Source organism: Gavia stellata, chromosome 17 (assembly GCF_030936135.1).
Source record: "Gavia stellata isolate bGavSte3 chromosome 17, bGavSte3.hap2, whole genome shotgun sequence".
Taxonomy (NCBI): Eukaryota; Metazoa; Chordata; class Aves; order Gaviiformes; family Gaviidae; genus Gavia; species Gavia stellata.
In genome coordinates, this window is record NC_082610.1 from 20878012 (window position 1) to 20897702 (window position 19691).

At 56.5% G+C, this 19691-nt stretch overlaps 1 protein-coding gene across 1 annotated transcript; it reads left to right on the top strand.

The window, feature by feature from the left end:
• The first annotated feature begins 1408 nt into the window (after positions 1 to 1408).
• Positions 1409 to 18320, top strand: RNH1 (ribonuclease/angiogenin inhibitor 1). Its single transcript, XM_059825925.1, has 10 exons — positions 1409 to 1444; positions 7719 to 7824; positions 9921 to 10091; positions 11868 to 12038; positions 12712 to 12882; positions 13718 to 13888; positions 14383 to 14553; positions 15493 to 15663; positions 16928 to 17098; positions 17537 to 18320. The coding sequence occupies exons 2-10, from the start codon at positions 7739 to 7741 to the stop codon at positions 17622 to 17624; spliced, it is 1371 nt and encodes a 456-aa protein (XP_059681908.1). The 5' UTR covers positions 1409 to 1444; positions 7719 to 7738; the 3' UTR covers positions 17625 to 18320.
• Positions 18321 to 19691: the final 1371 nt, after the last annotated feature.

Sequence of the window (19691 nt, forward strand, 5' to 3'; positions counted from 1 at the left end):
TTGGTAACGGAGCAGGAACCCAGAGCAGCGAGCCGGTGGCCGGAAAGAAACGCCGCCTTTGCTGTCATGCTGAATGACGGGCATCTGATTTCAAATTACCTGGTGGACCGGGGGATGATGCCACCTCTCGCCAACGTTCACTTACTTCCTAACACCAGTGGTCTTCCTCTGAGAGCATCACGCTAAGCAAGAAGGGCAGAGACATCCTTCACCGGCCGCAGCACCCCACCCGGCCGCCTGCCAGGGAGCATCCCGGCAAGCACCGAAGCCAGAAGCTCGTGCCATCCCCAAGCTGGTGGCTGGGGTTCAGCGGGTTCCAGGTCAGACCCAGGGGCACAAGGACTGTTCTAGCAAGCCCTCTGTGTGGATGACCCTGTCTTTTCCGGGAGGAATGGGGAAGAGGTGCACCCTCCGGCATCCAGCTCTCTTCTGGGCTCTAAGGAAGGTGGGATTTAGCTCTTTGAGCTCTTCTGGTGGTCGGTGCCCATCTTCTCCAGAAGAAGGATAATAAAGGCAACTGGGGGGAAAAACCTCTAGAGCTGCCCCGGGGGGTGCGGCAAAGGCTGTGCTTCCCAGCCTGCGCCGCCGTCTCCTCTGCCGGCTGTCAGCAGCCGTGGGAGGGAAAAACGGAGCTGGCCTTCTGCCTCCGGTTCATTCGCAATCTATTGAAACATTAATTCATCTCCACGCCGTTGAGGGTGGGGGAAGAAAGCGGGTTACTTCAACCTGCAATTAGCGTGCGATGCAGCTTGAGCGATGGGGGTGTAATCCTCGGGGAGGGGAAGAGCCAGCGGGAGTTTGGGAGGAGGAGGTATAGGAGCGGGGGTCCTGCTCGCTGCCGAGAGGCGATTTTAGGGAGGCACGACCAGGGCTGTTCCCGGGGGACCCTTCCAGGCTGTGTGAGCATCCAGCACGTGCCGGAGCAGGGGGCTGCCCACGGCGCAGCGCCTGCGGCGGGGTTAACCCCCGGGTGAGGTGGCAGGGAGGAAGCGCCATGCTCAGCATCATTCCCCATCCAGGCGGGACAGGGCTTGCCTGAGGAATGGAGAAACTATTTGCAAACTCCGGTATCCCTATCCACACTTTAACGCTGAGGTGGCCTCATTTTCGGATGGATCCTTCAATGGCAGCTACTCCCTTGCTCTGGGCTAAACCCTGACGAGCGGCTACGTGATCAGGGGTACGAAGTTAAAGCTGCCTCTGGCATCGTCGGGTTTTGTAGGATGGTTACGTCGTCACTAAGCCCGGTACGATCGTGTACAGAGTACGGCTCCGCGAGCCCCTGAAGAGCCGCCCGGGGAGGAAAAAAGCCATCACAACCCAAAACTGCCTTCCTCCCTCTAGCAGGCACCATGTGTACAACAGCAGAGGTTGCGTAGTAACGGCAGCAGGAAGGCGTCAGCTCTGCCCTCCTCGCTCCCCGCACAGCGCCGAGAAGAGCGAGGTACGTATCAGCAGCAAAACCGGGCTCTTAAACTCCCTAAACTTTCCCTTCTGCTCTACCGGGGAGGAGCACGTAACGATTTTAAAGCCGTACATCGCAGAGGCTGCTTTGTAGGAACGGCTGGTTGTGCTTGATGGAACTGTTGCGTGAGCCAGGGGGGACGGGGGGTTTGTAGGAAGAAGAAACTGGGGGAGAAGCTAAGATTTTGGGGGGATGAAGGGAAGCGACTCAGTATGTCGCCTAGACAGCCCTCGCCACTTCAAAACCTGTCTTTGCTTTGTCTTGTGAAAGTCTGAATGAGCTTTTACTGGGGCTAAAAGTACTGGGAAACAATAGGGAGATGGGGAGTAGCCGGCAGCCGGAGGAGGAAGCGAGCCGAGCGATGACGAATGCCTTCCAGCCGCGGCCGGGCGCTGGCACCCTCGCTCCCGCCGCGGGACGGATGTGCGGGCAAGCTGCCGGTCGCTGGGGTCGGGTGGGTGCAGCGGCACGGGGGAAGCCCGGGGAGGGCGACGGTCATTGCAGCAGCCAAACTCCGACGGGCCCATCCTCATTGCTCCCTCGGCTTCGTTTCAAACAGCTTAGAGGAGAGGCCTTTGTGCCGGCGAGGTGCAGCTCGTCTGCTCGTCAACGTGTTGCGCTAATGAGGGAGACAGAATATGAGAGAAGGTGCGTCACGGATAGGGGTGGTGAAAGGGATGGAGAGGGGGGACACCCCAGGCCCTCCAAGCCGGCCCCCGTACGCAGCCCTCTGGCAAGCTGGAAGTCAGGGAGACCACTGAGGAACGGGTATTTTTGTCGTCGTTCCCAGTTCAAACAGTTCCCAGTTCCGACCTCCCCGGCGCAGTACAAAGCGGGGGTCCTGTCTCCCCGGGCCGAGCCCCCTGCCGTGTTTTCTCTCCCGTGGGTCACCTGCATGCATCCCCATCGCGCTCCGGGTCCCAGCACGGGGCAGGGGTTGCCCTCCCAGCCTGGGTGGGACACCTTCCCATTTACCGTTCGATCCTCCCACCCCTCGCGCAGCCCCTCGCTACGGGGATTTCCCCCTCTCCCTTCTTGTTTCCCGTGTATCCCAGTGCTCCCGCTCTGCGGGGAGAGAGGGGTGGACGGGAAAAAGGGGCAACGGGGTGGGGGGGGGAAGGAAAAGGGAGAGAAAAGAGGAGGAAAAGAGGGAAGTGGGGGAGAAGATGAAAAAGAGGGAAGGAATAGGGAAAGAGGAGGGTGGAAAAGGAACAAAAGAGGGAAGGGGGAAAGAAGGGAGAAGGAGGAAAGGGAGAGAAAAGGGAAGTGGGGAGAGCACAGGAAAAAGAGGGAAAGAAGGGAGAAAGAGGGGAGGAAGGCAAGAAAAAGAGAGGAGAAGGGAGAAAAGAAAGGAGGAAAAAGAGGGAAGCAGGGAGAGCCCAGGAAACAGAGACGAAAGGGGAAGGAGAAAAGGGGAAAAGAGAGGAAAAAGAGGGAAGTGAGGTTAACACAAGGAAAAAGAGGGAAGGAAGAGGATATGGAGGAAACAGATGAAGAAGAGGGGAGGGGGAAAGAAGGGAGGAAAAAGAGAGGGAAAAGAGAGGAAAAGGGAAAAGAAGGAAGGAAAAAGAGAGGGAAAAGAGAGGAAAGGGGTAAAGAAGGGAGGAAAAAGAGAAAAGGGAGGAAAGGAGAAAAGAAGGGAGGAAAAAGGTGGGGGGAGAAGGAAGCAGGGAGAAGTCAAGGAAAAAAGGAAGAAAGGGAAGGGTAAGAATGGGGAAAGAGAGGGGAAAGGGGGAGAAGTGGCAGAGAGGGCAGGAGAAAAGGGAGGGAGAGGGCAGAGGGAGGGAAAAGCGGAAGAAGACGGGAGCGAAAGAAGAAAAGGGGGAAGAAAGGGAAAAAAGGGGGAGGAAGAGGGAAGAAGGGGCAGATCGCGCTCCGCCCCCCTCGGCTCCGCCCCCCTCGGCTCCGCCCCCCTCGGCTCCGCCCCCTCGGTTCCACCCCCTCGGTTCCACCCCCTCGGCTCCGCCCCCCTCGGCTCCGCCCCCTCGGTTCCACCCCCTCGACTCCGCCCCCCTCGGCTCCGCCCCCTCGGTTCCACCCCCTCGACTCCGACCCCCTCGGCTCCGCCCCCTCGGCTCCGCCCCCCTCGGCTCCGCCCCCTCGGTTCCACCCCCTCGACTCCGACCCCCTCGGCTCCACCCCCTCGGTTCCACCCCCTCGGCTCCACCCCCCTCGGCTCCACCCCCTCGGCTCCACCCTCTCGGCTCCACCCCCCTCGGCTCCACCCCCTCGGCTCCACCCCCTCGGTTCCACCCCCTCGGCTCCACCCCCCTCGGCTCCACCCCCTCGGCTCCACCCTCTCGGCTCCGCCCCCTCGGCTCCGCCCCCTCGGCTCCGCGGGGCGGGGCGGGCGGCGGCGGCTGCGCAGGCGCGGGCAGGCGGAGCGGCGGTAGGAGCGGTGGGGCCCGGGGGCGGGGGGGGGGAACCGGGGGGAGTTCAGGCGTTAAGCGTCAACTGCGGTGCAAGGAACGGGGGGGAGGAGGAGGAGGAGGAGGAGGAGGAAGGAGCCTTGTGAGCGAAGGGGACAGCCGCCCGCAGCGGTGGCGGGGGTGCCCGCGGGGGTGGGACCGAGGCGGTGCTCGGAGCGGCGGTACCCCGAAGCGGGATGGTCCCGCAGCTTGTAGGGAGGCCCAGAGCCGGGGGTGGGGGGGGAACCCCCCTTTTTTTGGTCTGAGGGAGGGAAACCGGGGGGAAAATGCAGGGAGCGATCTCGGGGGGGTCCCCGCGGAGCCGCGTAACGGCCTTTGCGCGGTTCTCGCCGCCGTCCGCGGCTTCGGCTGCGCGCGGGGTTACAGCATCGCGGCGGGCGGGCCCCTTCCCGCGTGGGGTCTGGGTGTGACCCCCCCGAGGTCGTGGCCCATGGGGTCTGGGGTGTGACCCCCCCGAGGTTGTGGCCCGTGGGGTGTGACCCCCCCCCCCCCAGGACGTGGCCCGTGGGGTCTGGGGTGTGACCCCCCCCCGAGGTTGTGGCCCGTGGGGTCTGGGGTGTGACCCCCCCGAGGTCGTGGCCTGCGCGGTCTGGGGTGTGACCCCCCCCCCAGGACGTGGCCCGTGGGGTCTGGGGTGTGACCCCCCCCAGGTCGTGGCCCGTGGGGTCTGGGGTGTGACCCCCCCCCCAAGACGTGTCCCGTGGGGTCTGGGGTGTGACCCCCCCCCCCCCAGGTCGTGGCCCGTGGGGTCTGGGGTGTGACCCCCCCCCCCCCCCCAGGACGTGGCCCGTGGGGTCTGGGGTGTGACCCCCCCCCGAGGTTGTGGCCCGTGGGGTCTGGGGTGTGACCCCCCCGAGGTCGTGGCCTGCGCGGTCTGGGGTGTGACCCCCCCCCCGAGGACGTGGCCCGTGGGGTCTGGGGTGTGACCCCCCCGAGGACGTGGCCTGTGGGGTCTGGGGTGTGACCCCCCCGAGGTCGTGGCCTGCGCAGTCTGGGGTGTGACTCCCCCCCCCCAGGACGTGGCCTGTGGGGTCTGGGGTGTGACACACCCCCCCCCCCCCCGAGGTTGTGGCCCGTGGGGTCTGGGGTGTGACACCCCCCCCCCCCCCGAGGTTGTGGCCCGTGGGGTCTGGGGTGTGACCCCCCCCCCCAGGACGTGGCCCGTGGGGTCTGGGGTGTGACCCCCCCCAGGTCGTGGCCCGTGGGGTCTGGGGTGTGACCCCCCCCCCAAGACGTGTCCCGTGGGGTCTGGGGTGTGACCCCCCCCCCCAGGTCGTGGCCCGTGGGGTCTGGGGTGTGACCCCCCCCCAGGTCGTGGCCCGTGGGGTCTGGGGTGTGACCCCCCCAGGACGTGGCCCGTGGGGTCTGGGGTGTGACCCCCCCCGAGGACGTGGCCCGTGGGGTCTGGGGTGTGACCCCCCCCCCTCAGGATGTGGCCCGTGGGGTCTGGGGTGTGACCCCCCCCCCGAGGACATGGCCCGTGGGGTCTGCGGTGTGACCCCCCCCCAGGTCGTGGCCCGTGGGGTCTGGGGTGTGACCCCCCCCCCCCCCAGGACATGGCCCGTGGGGTCTGGGGTGTGACCCCCCCCCCGAGGACGTGGCCCGTGGGGTCTGGGGTGTGACCCCCCCCCAGGTCGTGGCCCGTGGGGTCTGGGGTGTGACCCCCCCAGGACGTGGCCCGTGGGGTCTGGGGTGTGACCCCCCCCGAGGACGTGGCCCGTGGGGTCTGGGGTGTGACCCCCCCCCCCCCAGGACGTGGCCCGTGGGGTCTGGGGTGTGACCCCCCCCCCGAGGACATGGCCCGTGGGGTCTGCGGTGTGACCCCCCCCCAGGTCGTGGCCCGTGGGGTCTGGGGTGTGACCCCCCCCCCCCCCAGGACATGGCCCGTGGGGTCTGGGGTGTGACCCCCCCCCCCGAGGACGTGGCCCGTGGGGTCTGGGGTGTGACCCCCCCCCAGGTCGTGGCCCGTGGGGTCTGGGGTGTGACCCCCCCAGGACGTGGCCCGTGGGGTCTGGGGTGTGACCCCCCCCGAGGACGTGGCCCGTGGGGTCTGGGGTGTGACCCCCCCCCCCCAGGACGTGGCCCGTGGGGTCTGGGGTGTGACCCCCCCCCCGAGGACATGGCCCGTGGGGTCTGCGGTGTGACCCCCCCCCCCAGGTCGTGGCCCGTGGGGTCTGGGGTGTGACCCCCCCCCCCCAGGACGTGGCCCGTGGGGTCTGGGGTGTGACCCCCCCCCGAGGTTGTGGCCCGTGGGGTCTGGGGTGTGACCCCCCCCGAGGTTGTGGCCCGTGGGGTCTGGGGTGTGACCCCCCCGAGGTCGTGGCCTGCGCGGTCTGGGGTGTGACCCCCCCCCCAGGACGTGGCCCGTGGGGTCTGGGGTGTGACCCCCCGCGAGGACGTGGCCCGTGGGGTCTGGGGTGTGACCCCCCCGAGGTTGTGGCCCGTGGGGTCTGGGGTGTGACCCCCCCCCCGATGTCGTGGCCCGTGGGGTCTGGGGTGTGACCCCCCCCCCCGATGTCGTGGCCCGTGGGGTCTGGGGTGTGACCCCCCCCCAGGACATGGCCCGTGGGGTCTGGGGTGTGACCCCCCCGATGTCGTGGCCCATGGGGGTTCGGTGCGAACCCCCACCCGAGGACGTGGCCCGCGCCCTCCGGCAGCGCTTCCCCTTGGCTTTGGAAGGGGCGAGACCCATCCTGTGCCCCAGCTCTGCTACCGCTGCGCTCCGTGCCCTGGTTCCCTTCATCCCGGCACTTCCCTCCTCTGGGGCCCATCCTCTCCCCACGCGGACGGGGGATTTGTCCCGGACGGGAGATTTGTCGCGGAAAGGACCTGATGCGTGCTCTCACACCGAGCTCGCCTCTGTGAAAAGCCTATTTTGGGGTACCCTTGATTTTCTGGAGGTGACCGGGATGGGGGAGGCCAGCCATGAACTGCTGAGTTTTTTTTTTTTTCCTCTCCGCATTCCAATGTGATAGCTCAGGGGATTATTTTTTTTTTTCTTACAAATACGCTGTAGCCTGAGTCACCTTAGCAAACCCAAGACACCAAGACTGCGTCTTGTCCCCGGCTGGAGCAGCGCCGTTAATACCGTCCCTTTTAGTCTCAGCCTAGAGCTCCGCTGTTGGCCTTGGCCTATTTTCGGGCGTGTTCGGGGCTGCTCTGCAAGCTGCCGTGTTTTATGGCCGTGCAAGAAATGCAGTTTGACTGCGGAACAAAAAAAAAAAATTGCTTACCAGCTCCTCTGTACTTGGATTTGCCCAACCGGGGGGACCTTTCAAAGCTCGGATATCGAATCGTGGAGGAACGCTTCTCCCCTCCGCCTAGGTTCCACCTCTCGCGTACAGACACGGGGTCAGCAGGATTTTTAACCTAAGCCCGGGTAGTTCTCATGCTTATCTTCCTCGTTCACCCTCATTCTCTCAAAACCACCCTAATTTTAAGTATAGCTCGAGGTCCCACTGGTAACGCTCGGTAGTGAGGGAGTAGCACCAGTACCTCTAAAAACTCCTTCTGGTTCAGCTCCGTTGGAGCGGGAAGGGGAACGTCTTACTCTCGCACAAGTTGTTGCCGTATCTCTCCGGGATCCGCGTGCTTTTTGCCTCTCGGAGGAGGGCGTTGCCGAGTCCCAGGCAAAACCACTCCAACGCTGCTGGTTCGTACTGGTGCTTGCAGCAGGCTGGCGTTGGAAAACCACAACCTGTCCTCTTCGCACGGTGTGGCTCGTGGCTGAGAGCTGCGGGGGGGGGGGTTGAAGAGGAATGTCGGTTCTCAGTCAATGAAAAAAAAAAAAGTTTGATTTTTTAAAATTTTTTTTTCATTTCCAGATCTTATCTCAACCATCAAAATGGAGCTCGACATCCAGTGTGAGGAGATGAGCCCGTCTAGATGGGCTGAACTTCTGTCCACAATGAAATCCTGCAAAACCATCAGGTAGTAACGAGTTGCGTATCATCTCTTCTGAGTAAGAACCGTTGCGTTTCTCTCCTGTGTTTTTCAGCTGCAGAACCATTGACCTGTGACTTAGAAATTGCCCGGTAACAGGAATGATTCTACCTATTTTTATCCAAAAAGTTAATTTAAAAGGGGGGAAAAAAACCCCCATTCTCTTGCAAAGTTTTTTCAACTACAGATGCTCATCCTTTGGTATGAAATAACGCTGCCCTCGATCTATGGCGTGCCGTAGAACTCAGCTAGGTCATGTGGTTATCTAAACGTTTGACCACTGTTTTGGTAATTCTGGCTTTCTTTTTCTCCCTCAAGAGAGGGAAGACGTCTCTCTGGGTTCATTAGGTTGCACGCTGTCTGGGCTGTAGGTCAGATGGTTGGACTTGATGATCTTACAGGTCTTTTCCAACCTTAATGATTCTCTGAAGTAACCATTACTTAATAGTCACGCACAAGCCACATGCTATCAACTTTTAATTCTTCACTTGGCCTTCAAAAGCACCTGCCTTGTGTCTTGAGCACACCAGAGTGAGGGAACCATCTCCTGGAGTGTCGTAAGCTGTAGGACCGGGTTCGGAAGAGTTGCTGCTGTGCTCTTCCCCCTCTTTGCGTTGGGAATTCACACCCCATGGGCAGGCATCGTCTTGCTTTGGCTGGAGAGGATGAGCCTCATCAAGCCAGCGATGGCTTGGAGGAGGTCAGGAAGGTTGAAGGTGACTTGCTTTTGTTTTGCAAGGGAGCTTTTTGCCGGCAAGCTTCACGGGCCTGACCTTGACTTCCCAAGGTCTGCCTTGGGTGGCAGAAGGCAGTGGGGTGGTTGTCTCCTGGGCAGAGGCTGGGCTGCTCAAGACACAGTGGATGAGAGCGGCTGCGGCAGGGATTGATAAGAGGAGTGAGGGGAGACCTTATCGCTCTCTCCAACTACCTGAAAGGGGGTTGTGGGGAGGTGGGTGTTGGTCTCTTCTCCCAAGGGACAAGTGATAGGACAAGAGGAAATGGCCTCAAGTTGCGCCAGGGGAGGTTTAGGCTGGATATTAGGGAAAATTTCTTTACGGAGAGAGTGGTGAAGCACTGGAAGAGGCTGCCCAGGGAGGTGGTGGAGTCACCATCCCTGGAGGTGTTCAAGGAACGTGTGGACGTGGCACTGCGGGACATGGTTGAGTGGGCATGGTGGGGTTGGGTTGATGGTTGGGCTTGATGATCTTACAGGTCTTTTCCAACCGTTGTGATTCTGTGATAATTGGTGTTGAACACGATCCCATTGGGAGCAAAGTCTCCTTGCCAGAGGGAGGGAAGGAGAACCCTACTAGAGCCTCGGTTTTCATAGTGTTGTCTAAGGAGAAATGACCAGGCAACTTTTGGCAGTCCTGGCTGCAGCCGTGCGTGGGGCTGTCTGGTTCTTCATGACGCCTTCCCTTTGCCCCACGTCTTTTCTGTCTCCCTGTACAACCTCCTGCCTGTCCCTCCCGATCCTTTCCTTTGCTCTCCTTCCAATTCAATTCCCCCCATCAATTTAGCCACAGCTAGAAAAATGCCGATGTCCAGTGGGAGAAGCCACCGCCACACTGCAAACTCGCCGTTTGTCTACGGAGAGAGACGATGCAGGCCGGCGTGACTCGCCTACACGAGACCAAAGTGCCGATGGGTGTCTCTGGGGCTGGCTGCAGACCCAGCGGGGCTGGTCTCGGTGCAGAACCAGTCTGACAGCCTGTAAGCCAGCCTCTGGTTAGACGCCGCTTCAGACGCCGGGTAGTTTGTCGCTGTCGATGCTTAAATGAAGGTGCGTCCTCCGGCTGAAGCCTAGCCAAGAGGCGATGACTTGAGTCGTGCGTCCTCTTCGGCGCGGCACGGAGGAGGTCCGTGGCTTGGGGGACTGACGTCCAGCCCCTCCTGGACCACAGCCCTGCAGAGAAAGCACGTCTTGGTTTGGGCCACGCATGGGCCCGCACACGTACTTACGGAGGCGTCCCAGGGACTGCAGAAGAGTAAACCGCCCACTTTGCTTTCGCGGGGAATGCTCCAGCCAGAGAGGACGGAGCAACCCTGAGGACTAAAGTGCTCCTTCTCTCCTTCTCTTTCAGGCTGGACGACTGCAATCTCTCCAGCAGTAACTGTGAGGATCTCTCCTCCATCATCAATATGAATCCGTCCCTCACAGAGCTGAAGCTGAACAACAACGAACTGGGAGATGCGGGCATCGAGTGCCTGTGTAAAGGGTTGCTGATGCCAAGCTGTAGCCTACAGAAGTTATGGTAAAGCCCCTTTGATTGTGTTGCTCTCACGTGCTTGCAGTCTGCTGCAGGTGAAGTCAGGAGGCAAACTGGTATCTGACGGTAGTAAGAGCCGTGCCGGTGCATCTCGGCAATTACCTAGGTCAGATGGCTGGAAAACCCCAGAAGTTTTTATCTAAGTGGTATATTTATTGGAAGACTCCAGATCATCAGTCTGTCTTCCTTTGTCTTCCAGCACCGAGGGAAGCCCAGGTAGGGTGTTCCCAGCCAAGTGAAGGCTTTCTGGAGACTTTCTTTAGAAGAGGTAGCAGATCTTCCCCCGGCCTAGGCAGCTGGATGATCTCTTTAGGCCGGTTTAAACAAAAGGATGACCACAGAGGGCCCCACTCTGCCGTTAGCACCGACCTGACATTTTCACAAATGCATTTTTCAGTGGGCTCTTGTGCCACTTGTGAGCACAGTGTTTAGCATCGGGTCCAGTTTGCTCGCTCCTTTCTCTAGGAGCCGAGCAGAAGGGTGTTCTGATGACCCTTGGCGTTTCAAGAGCCGTCAGTCTTTCTGCGCTCTACCAGGCTGGCTCTGCCCCAAGCCTTGTCTTCTCAGTTGGGCAGGGCCAGCTTGGTTGAAGACGGCGCGTTTTGCAGAGGCATCGGCACCACGTCATAGCGTTAGTGGGCTTCCCTCAGCAACCGTGGTGCAGGAGCTTTAGTCAAAGCCAGTGGCTGCTGCCCCCGCTCCTCGGTGACCCTCAAAGAGATGCTACCTTCTCCGTCCAGCATCTCTTCTGCAGGGTACTGGAGCCCTCCAGCTCCTGAGGTGGGTCTAGGATCTTCATGACACCACCTGGGAAAAATCATTCGCCTTTTAGATCAGATATGCCTGCTTCAATGTCCCTGTGCCCACTGCAATGAGGACTGGCTGACAAATGGGAGGGGAAAGTGCAGCTAATCAAACTGCAACTCTCTGATGGGCCTTCAAGAAATAACTGTGATACTCTGTACTGGAAGACTAACACAAGTAATTTTTCAAGGAGTTTGTCCTAAGCTTCAGGTTTCTCCAGATGCTCAAGTAACAGCCTGGATTAGGCTGTTTCAGTTCTGTAGAAATGTAATTGTCCGTTTTTGGGGTTCTGGTAAGGTGCCTTAGGGAATAAAAGAGCAACCAAACCCAAGTCAAACTTAGTACCACCACGCACAGCACCTCTCCGTTGCCAGAAAGTCTTGTCTGGTAACTCTAAACACCCCACAGCAATACCAGCACGGTTCCTATGCTACTTCTCCCAGCCCGAGTGCTGAAGGATCAGCTTCATAGATCCTTCTTGTGATACACCGTCAAACTTGAAAACGATATCCAGGGATTTAAGCCACGTTGGATGAGATTTTTACTTTTAGCTACTCTGGATCGCATTTCCCGAGCGGGCAAGAAATCGTAAGATGCCGCTGCTTTATCTCTGGGATAAGCCTCATGATGATTAGAATGCTTCTATAAAGCAGTTGCGGTGCTACTTAATGTAGGGTGGATCCTTCTTCTGCTTAGAGGCGCTATACGAGCGATTACACTGAAGGAAGCATGGGTCCTGTTGTTCGTGCTACAGGTATAACACTAGCTGATAAAATGCTTTGGCACACCTGTAAAACAGCAGTACTAACCTGGACATACCGCTTTCTATGGGGTCACGCGCTGTCAGTGCCACGGTGTCCTTTCCAAGCTTCAACCTCAGCAGATGCGCCTCTCTGAGAAGAGCCTCCCTAATTCTGGGGGTGCATTTCCCTCACCCCCGTTGCCTCTCTCTTTCAGGCTGCAAAACTGCAATCTGACAAGCGCCAGCTGCGAGACTCTCCGCTCCGTCCTCAGCGCGCAGCCGTCCCTGACAGAGCTGCACGTAGGTGATAACAAACTGGGAACTGCTGGAGTGAAGGTGCTGTGTCAAGGGATGATGAACCCCAACTGTAAGCTGCAGAAGCTGCAGTAAGTAGTCACTGGGCTTTTTGGGTCATCAGACAGGTCATGCTTGTCCCTCCCTTCGGACATGCAGGAGTTTTGTTGCCAGATGTGGATTTCTTCCTGCTTTAGCTGAAATTGTGTTATGCTTATTCATTCTGGTGGGTCTTGTGGTTTTGGAATAGACACCCAGCTCTTACCATAGGCTTTGTTTAGCCCTCCTAGCAGCGGTAGCTGTTAATGCAGCACCTCTCAGACGCCCAGGGAAAGTCTGATTCTGCTGCATTTGGTCCTTGTTTTATGGCTGAGCGGGACTTGGGTCTATTCGCAGCCCCCAGCTCCTCCCGGGAAGGCTCGGTGGCGAGGCTGCGGGATGTGTTGCAATGCAAAACTCAGCCGTGTGTTCCAGGGCAGCCTGTGCGTTGGTTTAACGGAGGACTAGTGTAAAAATGGGGTGCGTAAGTAGTCTCGCTAGGGTCCCCTGGGGTCTAGTTGAAGAATTAACGCTTCCTGAAATGAGCAGGGAGATGCTGTTAAGAACTCTTATGGTTACCTCTGTTTTCATGCATTGCCTGGCCTCAACTCGTGCTGGCATGTTTTCTGCCCTGGCTAACACACGCTTTGCCCAGCTGATGTCTTGCAGGTAGCGGGACGTGGCGAAGACGGTTGTTTTTCCCCTGGACTTCTTTTCTTCTCGCAGGCTGGAGTATTGCGAACTCACAGCTGATATTGTGGAAGCTCTCAATGCCGCTCTGCAAAACAAGCCCACCCTGAAGGAGCTCAGCCTGAGTAACAACACGCTGGGAGATACAGCTGTGAAACAGCTGTGCCGGGGACTGGTGGAGGCAAGCTGCAACCTAGAGTTACTACAGTAAGGAAGAGCTGGTCGTCTCTAACTGCAACTAGTCCTGCTGCTAGTTGTGCCATCTCTAAGATGGTACGATGAAACGCTTGAAACTTAAGCCAAATTTTTCTGCTGGCTCAGATTTTTGTAACTGGAAAGTACAAGCAAATGTCTGGGGCTTTCAGTTTTGGGGGTTTTTTTGACTTTTTTTTTTTTAACATGTGATTCTGAGCTCACTCTTACGCCTGTTGGTACAGTGTGAGGATGTACCCTGGGTTAAACCTGCACTTACAAGGGGTGACTGCTCGCCAGTATCTGAAAGCAGAGGAGCAATCGTCCGCAGCGGCTCCAGTTCTTACCCCTGACTTACCAGCCAGCTGAGTATATTTATTCAGATCCCCTTTTTTGCTTCAAAACAGAGATGCTGGATTTGGCCTCGTATCTGGGGTAAAGCCCCTGAAGGGGTTTAGGGGAGAAGCACAATTCATTTTATCTTGCACCGGTGCTTCAGCGGGGGTTGGCTGCCAGGGACTCACTGTGTGATATAGCCAAAAGTTCCTCTTTAAAAAGGACAGTCTGGCAAAAACGATCCTTGCGTTAATGGATGTGAATGGCTGGGTCAGAGTAAAAGTGCCCTGCAGCCTCGTGGGGTGCAGGAGCCGCGTGTTACTTCACCCAGAGCCCGTCTAGGATACCCGTATCACCTCTGAGCCTTGCAGGGTCTAGCAATGCCCAGCCGAGCTGCTCTGGTTTGCGGCAAGGAACCAGCCCATAGCCCCTTCTCGGTCTGAACTGGGGGTGTTGGGGTGCATCTAACACGGCGGGTCTGGAGCAGCAATTCCAACTGTGCTTTTTTCCGCAGCCTGGAGAACTGCGGCATAACCAGCGATAGCTGTCGGGAGATTAGCGCTGTTCTCAGTAACAAGCCATCACTGATAGACCTCTCCGTGGGGGATAACAAGATCGGGGACTCCGGTCTGGCTCTGCTGTGCCAAGGACTGATGCATCCTAACTGTAAAATCCAGAAGCTATGGTAAGGGTAGGCAGAAGTTACTTAAATCCCTCTTGCAGCCTCTGAGCTATCTACCTTGTGCTGCTGGTTTGCTCCTAAGCGGACAGTTTCTCAGTAACATCCCCTAGTGAAACACGAATGTCTCTGCTGCGAATTAGTAACTTCTCAAAACTGGCCGGAGGACACCGCCAACGAGCAGGACCACGCTGAAATCGCTTGGATCAAATCCTGGGGAGAGGGTGAATTTGTGTCGGTGTTGTCTTGCCTTCCTGTTGAGTTCTCTGTCTACTAGAATTGCATGTTCCTGTTTCTTTTTGGTGTTACAAACAGAGCTTTTGGTGCAGCGGGTGGAAAGTAAGGAGAAAACGGTGTGGTATGATGCACGAATGGGTTTTGTAACGGATAGAAGAAAATGAGATGATGTAACCCGAAATTCAGAATACTAAAATAGGACTCAATTTTTTTCTAATCTAAGTCATTCTCAGGGGAAGATAATATTTTGTTCTTCCCTGCAGGCTATGGGACTGTGATCTCACAAGTGCTAGCTGTGAAGATCTCTCCAGACTCATCAGTACAAAAGAGACCCTCACAGAGATCAGTCTGATAGACAATAACCTGAGAGACTCGGGGATGGAAATGCTGTGTCAGGCGCTCAAGGATCCCAAATCGAAACTCCAGGAGCTATGGTGAGCTGCTGTCAAGTTTCACATACCCACTGCCTTCTTTGGAGACCTCATGGAAAAAAGGTGTAGGTGAAGTAATGCCCACCAGGTAGATCCTCAGTTGCGACGGTTCCACGAACAACTCGTGCCAGTTGTTACCTAAAGGATTTAGACTTGCAGAGCTAAAGGGATTTGTATTTCTAAACTCATAGGCACTTTGAAGATCTGCCCCATCGTCATCCTGCTGTAAGCAATAGGATGCCAAGCATCACTTGCAGAGCTTCTGCCTAATGTATTTTATCGTGCAACAAATGGCAGCTAAGAGACTTTGGAAGTTTGAAAGGCCTCATGTAATAGCAAAATGAGTGCTGTGATCCAATATCTCGGGTTCTTCACTGGATCCGAGCTTTCTCCTTGATGAGCCAAAAGAAGGATCTAATGACATAAACCGTTCTCAGCATCCTCTCTGCTGACAGCGTTACCTTTTAGGCTGGGATGGTCTGGTATTACGTGGCAGGGAGAGGAAAATTGTTCTTTCACATAGAGCGTGAACAAACAGCGCTTGAACTTTCCTATGTTGCAAGTTCAGCTCCTGCCCCCAGCTGGGTTCCTCCCCTGCCCCGGTGGCCTGGGGTCGGTGAGGTGCCTCAGGAGGGCACGGCGGAGCTGAGAGTGACTGCGACAGCAGCACGCTTCGTCTCTGATTGTTCCTGTGCTTTATGGGCCGGTGCCTTTCCTAGGTGCACGCTCTGAGACAGACATCCCAAATATGAAGAGTGGGAGAGGCGCTGCTTAGAAAGGATCGAGCAAACGGGGGGTTGAGGGGAGTACAGTGATTGCGGGAAGGCTTTGGTTCCTCTGTTCCTACTGTCCGGGCTCCTGTGAAGCAAATGTGAAGAAGTGAATGGTGCCTGATACTCTCTAGATTCCCCATCTAGCTCTCATGTCACTTTTGTCTTGCAGGATTAGGGAGTGTGGGCTCACGACTGCTTGCTGCAAGGCTGTCAGCTCCGCTCTCGGCGTGAACAAGCACTTGAAAGTACTGCACATGGGCGAGAACAAGTTGGGAGACGCAGGTGTTGAACTCATGTGTGAAGGGCTGCTGCACCCCAACTGCAACATCCAGTCCCTATGGTAAGGCGCACCCTCAGAAGCCGTCTTCTCTCTTGCTGTGTTACCCTTCCAAGAACGGCGTGCAGAGAAAGATAGCAATAGATGGTAACATGGTATTTTGCTCACGTGAAACAATTCACACCACAAACTGATGTTTAAATAGTCCACTAGCAAGTAAATGGAAGCCACAAGTGCTTCCATCTATCGTGTCATGCATGGTCTCTTGCAAGTACAGGCTGTCACCCACGCGTCGGTGCATTCATAGCCGTCCACAGGCGCTCTCCCAGGTGCAGAACTGAAAGTTCACGGTGCAGCGTACCTTCAAGATCTAAAGCAAAGCGTGGGGAGGCTGGAGGGATCTCGCTTTGTTCTGCGAGCAGCTCACTGTAGAGCTTCCCGTGCCCTTCTCTGAACTTGCCCCCAGGGCCCCTCTCAGGTGGGACACCGAGATGGAGGAACTGCTGGTCCAGGTCTGGGACGTTAATTCCCGTGCCTGCCAGTCGCAGGGCGAAGCCTGTCTGAATTCACCAGTTGCCTCCTGCTTTCTGTAGTCTCTATGGGTGCCGGCACAAGCGCTGGTCCAGTAAGAGCAGGAGACCAGATGGAGCATCAGCTCCAGCCCTGGGGTGGGACTCGCCTTCCCCATCTGCCTGTTCCCTTCCCAGGCAGGCACTGAGCTCTGGACTGGTGTGGCTGTGGCCTGCGTGATGCTCGGGGCACTGTCCTTGTCCCCTCCACGCCGTTTGACAGAAGCCAGAGCTGTGCTCCGGTGCCCGAGTCTCAGAGTGAGTGAGTTGAGCAGATGAGTTGTGGAAGGCATCGGTAAGACTCGAAGTCTCTGCCCAGAAGGAGATGTTTGCTGACCAGTTAAAGCTACTTGGCTCTCAGCTGAGAGGCCTCAGTTGCCCTTTTTAGAGAGGTGGTTGCAAGTCTCAAGTAATAAACTTTAGAGATGATTTATGATCAGTTTAAACCAAAGAGAAGGTTATGCATGATGTTGAAGTTGGGAATATCTTCTTAGGGTTCCTTCTCCACCTGGAGGTACACACTCTTAAGCTTTAGGGAGGACTTTTAGGTGTTCAGCAGTCACCATGAGGACGGCTGTCTCTGTGGGAAGACCACGGACCAACCCCTGCTGATGTCTCGGAGATGCCAGCCTAAGGGGGGTCTCTGGTCCGTGCTGGGGATGTCCACGCCTGCTGCCTGAGTGTGGGCTGGTGGGCTGGTCCCTGGAGCCATCGCTCGCTGCACTGACCTCTCCCTCCCCTCCGTCCTCTCCCCGCAGGCTGGGTAACTGTGATCTCACGGCAGCGTGCTGTGCGACCCTCGCCACCCTCATGGCTACCAAGCAGTGCCTTACCGAGCTGGACCTGAGCTACAACTCTCTGGAAGACGAAGGCGTCAGGAAGATCTGTGAAGCCTTGAGGAATCCCAGCTGCAATGTGCAGCAGTTAATGTGAGAGATGTTTGTGGTCCTGCTTGCGTTCCCCCTGGCAGGCGGTGGGTTCCAGCGAGCTGGGGGGCTGCGGGGAGGGGGCCGCGAGTACCGGCTCTCTGGGAATTGCACCTGAGGGCAACTGGTGACCGGGGGTGGTGGTGGGGGTTAGATGCCATCTGCATGTTGCAAAACACTCCTTGTCCCTTCCAAGTGATGTGACCGCAGTGCCTTGATCTGCTTTGGTCCGTAGGGCCCAAGAACAAGGAGAAGGGGGTGCTGGGGAAGGAGTAAGGGGGTCTGATGTAAGGTGTGTTTCTGGCTGTTGGGACAGACTCTCCAACCTAGACGGGGCCCGTCCTGTTACACGATCTTCCCATACCGGCCATTTGTGCGTCTTTCTCTTTCCTTAACGGGGGGTTGCTCACTAAACCAGCTTGCCTTTTCGTTTGGGTGTAGTTTGTACGACATTTTCTGGAGTTCTGATGTGGATGATGAACTGAGAGCCCTGGAAGAGTCCAAGCCTGAAGTGAAGATCATTTCATGAGTGGTGACTGCCTGCAGAGCAATGTCAAAGCAAGGTCCTCTTCTTAATCTGAACTTTTTCATACACAAAGCTAATTAACTTAATAGAGAATTTTCTTGTACCAAAAAACGTTTGTGGATTCCCTGAGCGGGTGTCCGGGGAGCTGATCAACCCTCGGTGCATCTCTGGATGTACTAACTCCGAGGCTCGTGAGAGAGTTGTACATTTTCACTGCAGTATTACTATCCTTGAAATGAATAATTACTGGGCATCTTCTAGAAGTGGGTCTCTACCCTTTAGGAGCTCTTTAATCCTATAATCCCTTCTAACGCATTAAGTTAGGCTTTCAGAGAGCTCCTTTCCAAAGGCAGGAGGAGAACTACCTACTGTATTATTACTGGGTGGTGCTTTTGCCAGGTCTCTGGGGAAGGCGCTCTCCAAAAAACCCAAATGTTTTTTTAATCATCTGAAATGGAGCTCTCCCCTGCCTTTCCCTAGAAGAGTTCTTGGAAAAGCAGTGGTGGCCAAGGCACTAGAGAAGAAAGAAAAGAGCCGCTGTTCAGCTGCGGAACTTCAAAATTGGTGTCCCTTAAAAAGTGATTTTCGTATGAACAAAAGATGCTGTGTGCATTTCTGCTAGTACGGGAAATGATTAAATGGTTTGATATGTTTGCTCTGGCAAGAGTAGTTCTACAGGAACTTTAATAAAGTCTTTGCAAATAATTAAATGCTTCATTTTTCTACTTATAAAAAGAAAAACATGATATATCTATATATTTCTCCTTTAAGACCAATCCTCACTTAACTACAATACTACTGCTACCTTGTTTTACATGTTTGCTTTTGTTAAGTTCCTAGCTGAAGCATGCTGGGAGATGATCTTAGTCAAAGCCTTAGGTGGTCAGCAAGCCTAGAAGATGTGCTCCTGCGTTTTCCTGCCCAGTCGAGTTTTAATAAATCTTGTTGCAAGGGAAAAATGCAGCTGTTGCACATCTAAACCACAAAAGAATGAACGTAGCTATAAAAATCTAGGCGACGAGCCTGCAAGGGGTGGCCTTGCAGGAGGAATGCCAAAAAAAATCCCATTCCCCAACACCTCTCTTCCTAGAGCAGTCACTTGGTGTTCCGTTGACTTGCAAATCCTGCCTGGGCACCCAAGTTAAAGGTGTCCTCCAGGCTTTGGCTTGTGATGCTCCCACGTTCATCCCGTAGAGGCTGTAACTGGCTTTTCTTTGACTTAAGAAAAGCTTTGACCTAAGTGTAGTTTCTCCAGTAGCCTTCACAGATCTCAAATGGTGCCTGAGAAGTAGCTTACTTGTGTCTTCAGGCAGGTGTGAAGGAGAGGATTTGGTTTTTCCTCAACGCACGTCTCTCCAGGCTGCCCAAGATGCTAAAAAACCTACTCCTTTTTGCTTCAAGAGCTATTTGGTCTTCGCTGCCAAGGGTAGAAGCAGTTCTTGTGTTTAGAAACCTACCCATCCTGAGGAGCTCATAAATAGGCTTTTCACATTCATGGTCTCTCCTGCACTTGGCATGCACGGGCTCATTTCGAGCTGCGGGAGAAGATGGGGCTGAAGAAGGGCAAGAGCATTTGTAGGGGGAGCCACGAAAATCAGGCGTCTGCCTGGGTGTAAAGACAGCACTCGAAAAAAAATTAAGCAAATATTAGAAGTGGATTTCTGCGAGTCCCTGGTGTGGTGGATAGAAGAGGGTGCCTGAGAGGGAAGCGGAGGGGCTCCTGGGCTGCTCCCAAAGCAGGTCATGCTCAGGCAGGTTGAAGGTGAGATAGTTTGCAGGCAAATCCTCCCTCAGCCCCATCTAGCCGGCAGGACGGGCTGAGGACTTCGGCAACCAAAGTCAAACCTGGGCCAAACTAGCCCGCAGCCAGCACCCGCGCATCATCCGGATGTGTCCCCGCAGCCTCCCCCGTGCTGGCTACCCAGGGGGTGGCACTCTCCCCTCGCACTGCAGGGCAGGGCACCGGTGCTGCTGGCCTCCGGCACTGTGATGCCTGGAAAATGCCTCTTCTTCCTCCGCTGCAGGCAGAGGAGCGCTGAGATGGGTCTGCCACCGTGGCCCCACCACAGG